The 13,545-nt window shown below is 41.6% G+C and overlaps 1 protein-coding gene across 1 annotated transcript in view; it reads right to left on the bottom strand.

Annotated features, from left to right (window-relative positions):
* Positions 1 to 2,724: 2,724 nt before the first annotated feature.
* The window catches only part of LOC148021590 (putative thylakoidal processing peptidase 2, chloroplastic), a 67,488-nt gene continuing 56,667 nt past the window's right edge, over positions 2,725 to 13,545 (bottom strand). The window contains exons 2-7 of the mRNA XM_087697030.1: positions 4,401 to 4,469; positions 4,228 to 4,296; positions 4,061 to 4,147; positions 3,870 to 3,937; positions 3,530 to 3,795; positions 2,725 to 3,110 (exon numbers count right to left, since the gene is read on the bottom strand). Coding sequence (XP_087553156.1) covers positions 3,669 to 3,795; positions 3,870 to 3,937; positions 4,061 to 4,147; positions 4,228 to 4,296; positions 4,401 to 4,469 — 420 coding nt within the window. The 3' untranslated portion in view covers positions 2,725 to 3,110; positions 3,530 to 3,668. The remainder of the gene's footprint in view (positions 3,111 to 3,529; positions 3,796 to 3,869; positions 3,938 to 4,060; positions 4,148 to 4,227; positions 4,297 to 4,400; positions 4,470 to 13,545) is intronic.

The following is a 13,545-nucleotide window of genomic DNA, read 5'->3' as shown; positions in this document are numbered from 1 at the left end:
CAACAATCCACTTTGGGCTATCATCGACATGAATTCAAGCTAGCTAATAAAGCTATAGAAGTTACTACATACATCAAGATCCTAAAGCAACCTAAGCCTTAGGCTTTTTTAACTCTGTTAAGATGGTTCTATCACTTCAATGAACGAAAGATTTGCCCTCTTTCTTAGACGCCTTTATCTTGTCATGTTTTGAGTTGTGTTTATATAAGTCCAAACATTTTCCACAAGGAAGCACTTTGATTACTTTTGTGATATTTCTTTAGCGTTTCCACTTTATATTTAATGGTTGCAAATTCCAAAATTACTTGATGATTTCCTTTCTTGGTGATGCACCATGCAATCACCCAATCAAATCCTTATTCTTCCATTAATGGCATTAATTTGCTCTCTAGCTTGTATTACTCAAAACATGATTGGTGATCTTCCTCATCTACTTTCTCATGTTTCTTCATGCTACCTATTGGAGAGGCTCCCTAGTCAAAACATGATTGGTGATCTCCCTCATCTACTTTCTCTAGCTTGTATAACCCAAAACATGATTGGTGATCTTCCTCATCTACTTTCTCATGTTCCTTCACGCTACCTATTGGAGAGGCTCCCTAGTTGTGCATGGGATTCTATAACTAGTGAAAAGACAGTAGATGGTATACCTTGCTTACTAGCCTCCTTGTTACCATTTCCTTTTACACCTCCTACACTTTCATTCTCATACCTTCTCTCCATCTTCTATTTTGATAATAGCTGTCACCTCAATCTCCATTTTCTCTAGTTCATCCAAGTGTGTTTACATGAATGCAATTGAGTCTTTGAAAATCATATTCTTTTCTTCTAGTTTGGAAACCTACTAGTGTAGATATTCCTCCCATGCATGTAGCTCCCAAGTTGGACGGGTCGTATATGAAACCATTAACAAAGTCTTTGGCGCATTTTATGCAAAGCATATATCTCGGACCAAGGCACAACCTCAAACTTGACCATCTCTCGTAGATGCTCCTCTTGCAACATAGAAAGGGATAATGGAATTGCAAGTTGCAATACAAACTAGAAAGGGTAAATGGAGAGAGAGAGAGAGAGAGAGAGAGAGAGAGAGAGAGAGAGTAAGAGTACAAATCAATAGTTTAAGCTAGACCATGAGAGATTGTTGCAAACTAACTACTAACCTTGACATTGAGATAGAGAGAACAAAAACTGGACAAGCTTCAAGCTATCGCGAGAGAGAGAGAGCTGACATGGTCGAAACAATCCTTAGATGTCATCAAGCACATCTCACATGCTCATTTTTACATAGTAGGAACAACCCCAAGATTCCTTAAAATATATGTGAGAGAGAGAGAGAGAGAGAGAGAGAGAGAGAGAGAGAGAGAGAGAGAGAGAAGGGCGAAGCTTGGACCCTACCATAAGAGGGGATGGATTCAAGAAATGCTTCTTTGATATTGTGTTGTTATAGGATGACTATTGATCGCCTGAGCCATAGCCATTTCATGCATGCTTGATTCCTTTAACATGGACACCTTTTTCCTTACGCTCAAGGTTGTTGCATATGGGATGCTCAAAACCCTAACGTTTTGAGGGGTGGTATAGCTAAGATGTCCTTACCCTCATGTCATAACACCCAAAGAGAGTTGCAAATCAAATGATATACAATTAACTCGTGCTCTTCCTTATCATATCTAGGCACACTACAATTGTGATGCTCCATGCCAAACTCAAGATCCCAAGGGTCCATAACCTTATATAAATCATGATAAGAGTATTCCTCCTTTACTAGAGAGAGGGATATAAGACAAAATTGAGTTGAGGAGAGAAACACATCACTCTTCAAGAGCATTAGCCAATGAACAAGAGCTATGACCTAATTTCACAAGAGTTCATGGATAATTCTCTTCAACATTTCAAGAGACATATATTTTACATGTTTTACCATAAAACTAACAACCTTGTGATTTTGAAAAGAGACTCAAGATTCAATGTATCCAACTACTACCACCCCTCTTATTCCAGTGATATACTCATTAATTACTTCTCATCGGGATTACACAAAGGGTAAAAGTGCCACCAACCTCCACCACAATTTAATATACTTGCACATGCAAAGACTCCAAGTGAACACTTGAGGCCATGGAAAGGTAAAAACCATGCAAAAACAATATGCTTGCTTGAGGAACCTTAGGAAATATTTGTTAGCAGTCATATGTCTTGAACATTCATTTCTTGCATGTGAGACTCAATCTAAGTCAAACAAGGACATTAAGAGATCCGACACTCAATTTGCTATGTTTCAACAAAAGCGACAACTCTTTCTAAAGCATGCTTTACCATGCATTTCTTTTTCAATTGATTCTAGGTGTGTTCACACTCACCATTTAGTTTCCAACTTCTGCATTTCTTTGAAGTAGATCTAGATTGTGTTCACACTAAAGATGAGGCGACGACCTAATTATCTTCTAGAACTTTCAACACACTTCAACATTCAAGAATTCTCCTTTGTCTTCTGATGGTACCTTCTGCCATCAACCTAATGTGATGTCCTCATTGATACCTTGGGCTACATGCAAAGATGGAGTCCTCTTCCAACATTCTTTTGAAGATTAGTGCAGATTTTTTTCTTCCATTCTCTTTTATTTCATTGCAATCTCTCTCTCTCTCTCTCTCTCTCTCTCTCTCTCTCTCTCTCTCTCTCCATGTTTCTCTTCTATGACACACTTTCACAATATCATGTCTGAAATACAAATATGATAGATTTCTTCCTTAAATACTAAGTAATACTACAAGAGAGTCAATTTAGTAAGAACCACCATTATCTTTACTTTTTATCCAAAAGACAGGACAAAATTTTGAATTGTGCTTGGTGTTTGTTCCAACCTGAATGTGTGGCTAAACTCTGCTTATATGCATAAACAAAGCACTAGTACTTGCAACCCATAAAAGTGGACTTTCTAGTTTTGTGTTTTTTTAGTTTCCTTAAGAGTGTGGAGTATCTTTCAAATTTTGTTGGATTGGCTTTGAAAGATTACAAAGCCTCTCAAGTCCTGTGCAATCCCTGCTCGCACGTGGTGGCCTCTGCATTGGCTCATCCCAAACAACCATGGCTTTCGTGTTGTGGCAAGCATCTGTGGATAGACGCAACTCTCACCATGAACGAAATAGATGTCAACCAAACCTAAAGCAAAGGTCTAAATGTCACCTAAACAATGATATTTAATTTCTTCATTGCTATGAAAATAAGATGTTATTTATTTATATATTTTTGTGGATTTTCGTTTGTCTATTTGCCTCCACAAAAATGAATTTGCCCCACGATTAGGTAATCATGCGACAAATAGACAAACGAAAATCCACAAAATAAATAGATAAATAAATAACATCTTATTTTCATAGCAATGAAGAAATTATCATAACATTGCATCCCCATTTGAGGACCAACATGATCGACGGGTATGTTGTGTAATGATTCGATAGTTAACACACATGCGCGAGCACGCGCACAGAGAGAGAGAGAGAGAGAGAGAGAGAGAGAGAGAGATAATACCTTCAAGGATAATTCACACTCGGGGTTTTACCCATCTTTTGTATAGCCTTACTACAGGAGTCTGATACCATCCTTTACAAACGTAGCTGACACAATTCCACCTTACATGAATAATAAACAGGCATCTCAGCTGCACCCATCAAGAATTTTTCTGTAGTTGTAGAGGCTTGGATGTGTGTGTTTCTAAAACAATGCCTCCAAGTCGGGATGGTGGCCAATATCGAAATACAGATCTTCCTAAAATATTTTTTGCTGGCAATGATCCCCTGCATCCATAATCACAAGCAATTTAGGCAGGCATGCAACACTTGTTTGTCAACCAGTGTGTGACAGCACTAACCAGGCATGTGAATCAAAGCTGTTATTACGATTATCTCCCATGACAAACACGAACCCGTCTGGCACATACTGCAAATTGCCATTGTAAAGAATAGTTAGAGATGCAGCACTCACGTCACAGGCTTAAAGTGACTGTGACTAAAGTTTATGTTAGAGCCATGACAGCTCTCAAATACACCAGAAATAACTAACCACAGAATGCATATCATATTTGGGTGGCTCTGCAATGAAGTCTTCATTCTGGACAATGCCATTCACAATAAGCTTGCCATCATGAACCTGTAGAGGAAAGATAAGTAGCCAAGCTCTGGGCATCCATAATTTAACAACAGAGACTTCTGATAATTGCAAAGCTGTACCTCCACAACATCACCAGCTCTTGCAACCACTCGTTTGATGAAAACCTCTCCAGGGCCATATCCCCTTTCCTGAAGTCAGGGACGTAGAAAGATAACCCATACATACAACATGTTGATAAGAAGGGTGTTTTTACCTTGTTACACATGTAATTTGTAAAATGTCATCCACTTGCCTGCAAAATTGGAGGAGCTGTGAAAATCACTATGTCATTCACTTCTGGCCTGCGAAAATAGTAAGAAACCTGATAGACATTCGAAAGAAGCACTATGTCAAGGAAGAGATAAAAATTAACCTTCCAGTAGGTTCATGATATAGACACACAAAAGGGACATTGTGTAGCTGAATAATATTAAGTCCATAAATATTCATAAGTTAAGCTGAGTCTCAGTCACAAGATCTAATATCCATTCTGACTCAAACTGTTTAGCTGTATACTAATATTAAGACAATTAGTAAAACGTGAGACTACATCAGATACGCAACTGTAACCTTTCGACCAGGACACAGGCTAGAAATGCTGTAATCACTATTGATGAAGCTTACCTCTCCTGTGACTGATCAAATGGATTTCTAGTGCCATCATGTAACATTTCAACCAGGATACAGGCTAGAAATGCTGCAATCACAATTGATGAAGCTTACCTCTCCTGTGACTGATCAAATGGATTTCTAGTGCCATCATGCGCACCGACTGCACTTGGGCCATCTTGACATCATAGTTGCCGAGAAACCCATATCATAAGGTTAGAGACTCTTTTCATACTCGGTTGTTTCATAAACTTATGAAAGACCTATTCTGAACTTTCCAAAAATCCCTATCATGAAAAATATGTTTGAACTCTTGTAATCAACATTTATCACAGATTCTTTCCACACGATGCGATGGATATTTGTAACACCTTACTGCCAAGAGTCTTACCACATCATCCTACTTGCCAAAGGGCTGCATTTCTCTCCCTCGACTATTGCCCATAACAATATCATCATCAGTTGGATGATTTTTGTTGTTGTTGCTGTGCATTTTGGGATCCGTCGAAACTTTCACAAACCTTAGTCCAAGACCTTGAATGATTTAACTCTCTAGCCCCCATGACACCAAAGGCCATTCCCAAGTGCATATTTCATGTCTTTACCCAAGATGTGTCCTCAAGTACCCACTGGCACCTGTCCAGTAGTCCACCATAATGTCTCCCAATGGCACACACTGCCCAAGCTAAGGTTGTCGGTCACCATGAGTCAGATTTAACTTAATCTTACCTATGCATAACAATTGTGCACAACTTAATTATTCCAAGAGCATCTAGCTAAAACTTCACTACCCCTTGACAATTCCAATGGGAAATTGCCTAACTGTATGTGGTGGCATCAAATTAATGATTGTCATCATGCAAATCCAGATTTGAGTCTTGACTCCATTGCAATGTTGACACATTTGCAATCCTGGAATTTGAAACATGTAAGCAAGTTCTAAGTGTATTTGGACTATAAAAGACCAATACCACTGTCATACTATATGGATTGAATGCCCAAATAACAATGAAGCAACCCTTGATAAAAAAGCAAATGTCTGCTATATATGTATCCTTAAATGCTGGAATTTCCTCAGTATTAGCACCGTGAGCAATAAATCAACATAATTATCACAATCAATAAATCATCCCCATCTTTCCCAACATAGAGAACAGATTCACTAGGACAGTTCAACAAACCATGGTTGAGCACACATACATCTATTTTGCCATAACAGGCCCTTGAACCTACTTTAGATTATATAAGCTTCCTTTGAATTGCCAACCTTATGTTTATTCCTAGGAACTGAAGACCAATGGATTGTGAAACATGTACATCCTCTTGGAGATCACCATGCAAAAAGATAGTTTTGATATTCAACTAATGGACATTCCATCCAAAATGGGCAGCCAATGCAACTGCAAAACCTAATGGTGGTCACACAGGAAGTGGGGGGAAAACTCTCTTCATAATCAATTCCTTTCTTTCATAGCATATCATGTTACGTCTCTAGACATCTGGATGGGTGCTAGTAGCATTGGTCACAGTGATCGTCAAGAATGCACTAAGGACACCTTGGTTTTATGGCAGCCAAGTCCTATTTATAGGACTTGTGGTCATGACTTGGAGTGCTGCTAGCTCCCAAGCTTGGGGGTGAGCCTCTTTGGCTCTATGGCTAGGAGGTGAGTCTGATGTCCAGCCCCTTTTAATTGTGGATATGGGTTGTGTCACGTCTCATGTGCAAGTTGGATCCTAGGGGCACATCTCATTGGTATCAGAGTGTCAATCTGCAATTAGACGCGAGATCCAATGACATGCACAAAACCATTTCTACTCACGGAACTATGATGGTTCGTGCCTGATAGATACACCTTTATCTCATTAAGGGTGGTGTGGGACACTGCTAGTGGGAGGTGCATGCATGGGGGGCACATGTTGTGGTGGGCGGTGGTTTACAATGACAAGGTATGTTTCTTGTCCAGTACTCATGCTCGGGTTTTGTGTTGAGGTCATGCGTGTGCACAAGAATTTTCAATCATTCTAATGATCAAAATCCAAGAAGCTGCCACTCTAGGGCTATAGCAAACTATCATTGGAAGCTGAATTCTTGAAGCCTGAAGAGGAGCCTCTAAATCCACAACACACGTATGAAGACCGGTGATGCCTGGAGCAGATCAACTACCATTGGAGGATGAGGAGCCTCCGAGTTTGCAAATGCATGCCTGAAGACTGACACCAATTGCTGGGGAGTGACGCCAAAGAAGATAGAAGAGCCAGAAACTAAAAACGCAAATGTAGCAACCTCTGGTAGTGTAAGTGCCAACTGGGAGAGTGACGTCTAATGATTGGGGAGTGGCCAAGAACCAAAACGCACAGATATGGAGCCAAAAAAGGGTGATGCCAACTATCAATGCAGACAACGGGTGAGTAGAGAACCTTCAGGGCAGCTAAACACAGGGATGAACTATCACCTGAAGGAGAAGAGCTGACACCAGGCAAGTGGATGATGACACCAGCAAGGGTGAGCACCAAATGGAAAGGAGGAAGGGCTCTGGAAACTATCGTACATGCAACAAGATGGACTCCAAACACAAACCTAATGCAAGAATGCACACTGCCTCAAGAAGATAAAGGAGAGAGGAGAGAGAAGAGATGGAAGTCTCAGAAGAAGTGAGTGTGGTCAGGTGCTGAGAATGGGGGATGTGCCATATATATACGCACGAATTGTCTCAAGTCTTGCCCACTATTTTTCTCATACGGCACTCCGGCTCTCTCAAAAGACCCTAGAAAGCCTTTTTGGGGCTAGAAACTAAAACCAAAAATGGAAATGAAGAAGGAAAACTGTATGGAATGATATGGTTTCTCAACACACAACTGCTCCCTTGCTTGCTCCAAAACAAAAAGGAAAAAAGATTATATAGATATTCATTAAATGCACTTTGTTTGCAATTCTGTTCTCCATAGTCCCCAGCATCCCAAAGCATCTTCTTCCTTCAAATTTGATGGAGATTTATCGCTAGTAGCCATTCTCCGAGCTCAAGTTAAGGACGTGCAATGGCAATTGGCCGAGCTACGCACTCCCCTCTTCCATTTGTGCCAACAACCATGAGGATGTTGCCTCACTATACAACCCATACCATATAGTACTATACGTATCCGTCATTCTAACAAGAAACTTTTGACCATTGCATCTAGGTGCATTGCCACATTTGTGTAACCGCCATCAATTGCATGTTTTCCACCCATTTGTGCCTACGTGGCACTTTGGAGTGTGCCTATGCCTTGGATGCCTCATTCCTACCATAGCCCCCTTGGATTACAAGCTCTGGCCAACCCACTTTTGACTCTTTGACTTCCCCCCTAGATTCCAATTATGCTCTTGGGCCTCTCTTCTTCCACCTTGGATCCTTCTCTTCTTCCACACTCTTCTCTAACCTATAAAAGGTGCTCCTTCCCTCCATCCTTCCAAACCAAATTAGCAAGCATTCTCATCTCAATCTCTAAGCACCACTTCAATCTTGGCAGCCAAGCTTACACTCTCTCCTCTCTCCCCACTCCCTCCATTTGCAAGCAAGCTATCTATCAAGCCTATTCCACCCCCTCTCTCTCTAACTTTCAAGTCTCTCACTCTCCCTCCCTCCCTCTCTCTCTCTCTCTCACTCTCCCTCCCTCCCCCCCTCTCTCTCTCTTTTTTTTTTCTCGTAAAAGGTAATTGTATTAATTACGAAAAAAAGTACAAGATGACTTGATTACAAGATACATGACGACAATCTAAGCCATCATGTGAAAAGGTTCTAAGTACTACAAGTTACAATGTTATGGCAAGGATGCGGATGAAATTGCCATATGCCAGGGACGTAAGTCCTCCCTAGAGAGCAAATCAGAATGCTGGAGAAGATCCAACTGCCAATACAAGAGGCCCTTAAGCCTCGCAATATGCCGCCGAACATTATAGGCGGAGTCAAAAAGAAAAGCATTCCTAATGGTCCAGTTATGCCAACAGCCCCAATATCGAAGAAAATGATACATGAGCTTCATATGTGGCTGTGTAGGAGAGGGGTATTTGGGCTGCCCGAAAACCCAATCAAAGGGACGCAGGGTGAATCCAACCACTCCTTGCCAAACAGCCGACAAAAATAACCAGACTTTCTTTGCGATGGGGCAAGAAATAAATCGGTGGCGAGCTGATTCCACAGCAATGGTGCAAAAGAAACATTTGCCATTGGAGATTCGTCGCTTGGAAAGAGCCGACGCAAGCGGAAGACCACCAATCATCACTCTCCAAAGAAAGACTTTACATTTGAAGGGTGTCTTGTTCAACCAGCCCTCCATCACTGTTGCCCTCCACCATGACCGGGATTTACGTAATCCCCATAAAGCATTCGCTTTGGTAACTAGCCATTGATGATTTTTAATCAGAATATGATAAACTTGGTTAGCAGAAGCTTTGCTTAAAGTCAGCCGGCCTTGTAGGTCCCAATCCTGCCAGGGATGATCTGAAGCAAGGGCAGGAAAGGGTTGTTTGCTCTGGAGCATCCGCAAAAGCTGGTCCCATAAAGGCCTATATCCTCGAGGGATCCTGAAAAGCCTCCTAGCTGTACGAAAAGATATAAGCACATTGCGACTGGCAAGGGTGGCATCCGCAACTGAAGACAAGCCCAAACAGGCCATCTGGTTGAATTGTGGTCTAAGCTCATGTTTACCTTCCCATGCAAGTAAACGCGAGACTGCCAGCAATTCCAATTGAAAAGAGTTAGTAGCCAAGCGATCCTCTACAGGATGCCACTGGGCCTTCTGGAGGACCCGTTTCCAGGAGCATACCAAATGAGTAAGCAGCGACGAAGAAGAACTGGAGAACCGCGAATCAGCATTAAGAACATGCCACCAAGAACTCCTGATTTGGGTATTGCCATGTAGAAGCCCATGGCTCTCAAGGAAATAACAGGCTATATCGACCCATGGATGATGATCCGAGCACATGGCGCGGAAAAGAGACCAACGGAGTGCCTGCATGTGAGTTTGGGCATCCAAAATAGCTCCGCCACCCATGCGTTTGGGGGTGCACGCATGCGACCAAGAGATCCGGGAAATACCTGCATGCAATGAGTCCTTCCATAGCATGAAGCGAATAGACTGAGTAAGAGCATTCAGAGTCGTAGTAGTCCAGGGCAACAATGGCAAGAAATATGTGAGCATTGGCAACATAATTGTCTGGGCCACTTTGAGGCGAATATGGAAGGGCCAGGCTTGAGATTTCCAATACATAAACTTAGCCACCATTTTCTGGGAAATCCATTGCAGAAGCTGCTTTGGTGGAACGTCAACACCCAAAGGGTACCCAAGGTGCCTAACAATGGAGCCACGAGGAACAACCAGACCCTGCCAGTCCAAGGACTGCAAGTCTGACTCCGTGCAGCTGAGAATGGCTGATTTGAGCGCATTGATACGAAGGCCGGACGCCTGACCAAAGATGCCCCAAACATCCAATGCTCGTCGAAGGTTGTCCTTGTCCGCACGCAAAATCATAAAAGTATCATCCGCTAGGGATTGACTAATGAAGTGCTGTCCTGTAGGAAGCGACAGACCGGCCAACTGAGAAGAGGCTGCCATATGGGATAACATTGAAATAACTGGATCTGTCGCAAGGGCAAAGAATAGAGGGCTCAAAGGGCATCCTTGTCTGACAGAGCGGGCAAGTACAAATGGCTCAGTAACACCTCCGTTCAGCATGACTCACGAAGACGCTGCAGCGCTGATGGTGTAGATTAGACGCGACATCCGGGGACCAAAGCCCATAGCAGACATAAGTTCAGCCACGAAAGACCAATCCAGATAGTCAAAAGCCTTTTCTAGGTCCAGTTGAATCAGTACTACCTCCTGATTAGAATGCCTTGCATAATCAATAGCCAGTTGAGTATTCAATACATTGTGCAGAATATTGAGGCCCTTGATGAAACCATACTGTAGAGGGTGCACAATGGCCGGGAGATGCTTATGAAGCCGATTCGCCATTACTTTGGAAAAGATTTTGTACATTGAATCCATCAAAGAAATGGGGCGCCATTGTGTCAACTTAGATGGCGAAGGAACTTTGGGAAGCAGTTTAATAAGGCCTTCTTTCCATGAGGAAGGCATAATCCCCGTTTGCCACACCTGCTGAAACAACGCCTGCAATGGCTTCGCCAGTTGGGTAGCAAAAGCTTCAAAGAACTCATTGGTGAGACCATCCCAACCTGGACTCCCCTCTCTCTCTCTCTCTCTCTCTCCTACACTTCCAACTTCCAAGCTTGAAGCCTTAGTCCTCCATTGACATCATGACTCCTAAGAAGTACAAGGAATTCAATTTGCACGCCATCCATGTGGAGAGGGACACAAAGAAGTTCAACTTCCATATAAAATAGCTAGTTCTCACAGCAAACAAAATAACTGAAAATTCATGAAATACACCATACTTGCAAAGAAATACAAGAGATATACCATGTTTGTAAAGAAGCCATAGCCAAGGTAGCTAGGCATGAAATTATATTGCCATGGAAGGCTGAGAATCATAGATGAATGCTGCAACATGAATACTCACCTCATGCCAAGGTGGGACATGGTATGCACCCCATATCTTGGTGGCTAAGAGCATGCACCCTCTTAGTTGGTGGGAGGAAGGAACCTCAAAGCATGTATTGCTTGAAAATGGCAAAAAAGATCCTTCACATGTTACATCTCCACCCTTTATACTTAACCCTAGCCTACCCTAGACTAAGGTAACTTATGCTTTATTACAAGCCATCCTAGCCTAAAAGAGCTTTGTCCTCAAAGCTGAATTGGGAACAAATTACAAGGATGATTACAAAGATCGCTTGAATCATTTGGAATCATGCTGTAATAAAGCTCCATGTTGATAAAGATCAAAGAAGTTGATGAAGGAGGACCATATAAATGAAAGACTGCTGTAAATTGTCCAAAATAGGCTATAGTACAAAATTAGCCATATCTTGAGCTAAAAGTGGCCGATTTCCATGTGCGATATATAGAAATGTAGAGAACAGCTTGTAGTATCCAGCTATGCCTTCAAAATCGAATTTTGATGATGATAAGACAATTTACTTTCTCACAGAAATTTAATACAGCAAGCTGTTTACTGCCTTGTTTATGAACTGTCCTCTTGCTTAAGCCATGCAAATTGTTCCAAATATGATGCCTTGTTGCCATGAAGACTCTTCAATAGGCAAACCCTTCCATTTGACAAGGTATTCCACAAGAATTCAGTGCCTTAGAACCTTCTTCCGCTTGCTAATAATTTTCTCCGGCTCATAGATGATCAAACCATCATCATCAAGGGAGGTAGTTCTTCAAGAACTTGAATTTGAGGACCCACATACTTTTTAAGCTGAGACACGTGAAAGACATTATGGATTCTTGTGTTTGAAGGTAAGTCTAGTTGATAAGTAAGATCCCCAACTCGCTTGACAATACAATAAGGACCATAAAACCTATAAGCAAGTTTATTGTGTCCTTTAAGAGAAGCATAACGTGACTTGGGAACCTTCAAAAATACCCATTCATCTTCCTCAAACTCCACATGTCTTCTTTTCTCATCCGCATAAATCTTCATCGTCTCTTGAGCTTTATGAATGTTGTCCTTGCATTGCTTCATAAGAGCCTCCATCTTTTCCAACTCCTCACGAACTTGTGGATTTACATCTTCATGAAACAATGCGGAAGGTACTTATACTTTGTAGCCATGTGGATAAAGCTTCAAAAGGAGACATTCCAAGCTCATAGGGTAAGTATTGTCGTAACAAAACTCCACAAGATGGAGCCATTGGTCCCATGCATTTTGTGTCTCGTGGCAAAAGTGCCTCAAATAAACTTCTAACCATTTGTTAACTATTTTGGTTTACCCATCCGTTTGTGGGTGATAAGCGGTTCTAGAAGTCAAAAGAGTCCCCATTGAAGAGAACAAACTCATCCAAAAGCTGCCCATAAACTTAGTGCCGCGATCAGACACAATCTTCATTGGCATACCATGAAGCTTGAAAATACATTCTATGAATTATTGGGCCACTTGCTTTGCTATAAATTGGGCCTTAGTTGGGATGAAATGGGTTGATTTGGTCAACCAATCAACTATCACATAAATGCTATTCCACCCATGCTTAGTTGTAGGTAATCTCCAATAGAATCCATAGAGATATCAATCCAATAGCCTTGAGGAATAAGCAGTGGCTGAAGTGAGCCTTCGGGTAGAAGAGATGAGTCTTTATTTTGTTTACATGGAAGACATTGCATCACATAATCCTTGACATCCCGCCAAATGCCCTTTCAATAGAAGCTCTTATGGATGTTGTCAAATGTTTTGAACAACCCATGATGGCTCACTAAAGGTGAAGAATGCATCTCATGCAAAATACGGTCTTTGAAAGAGGATTGTGGTATCAAGTAGACTCTACCATGATACCATAAAAGGCCACTGTGCCAAGTGAAATTGGGATACCCTTCTCCTTTACCTTGCTGAAATTCCTTCATCATCTTTGATACTTGCTCATCAAGCAAATATTCTTCTTGGATATCATGAATCCAATCCTTATGTACAATTGAAATTGAAGAGATAGAACATGCCTCATCCGTGATAAAGCATCCACAACAACCATTAGGGCCAAAAACGCTTCAAAAATGGCACTTGTAAGAAAGTGATTAAGTTGCTAATTAGTTGAGGTTTAGGAAGAATAAAACCTCTAAATTTGGTTGTCCAGATGTGATTAATGAGAAAATATTTGGTTCATTGAAGAGGTCGGCCATTAATTGCCCTCATC

This window comes from Lygodium microphyllum, chromosome 17 (assembly GCF_053477565.2).
Source record: "Lygodium microphyllum isolate KBCC chromosome 17, Lygodium_microphyllum_v1.1.10, whole genome shotgun sequence".
In the NCBI taxonomy this organism is placed as follows: Eukaryota; Viridiplantae; Streptophyta; class Polypodiopsida; order Schizaeales; family Lygodiaceae; genus Lygodium; species Lygodium microphyllum.
Note: the sequence above shows the minus strand (reverse complement) of the source record. Positions and strands in the feature narration are given on the sequence as shown.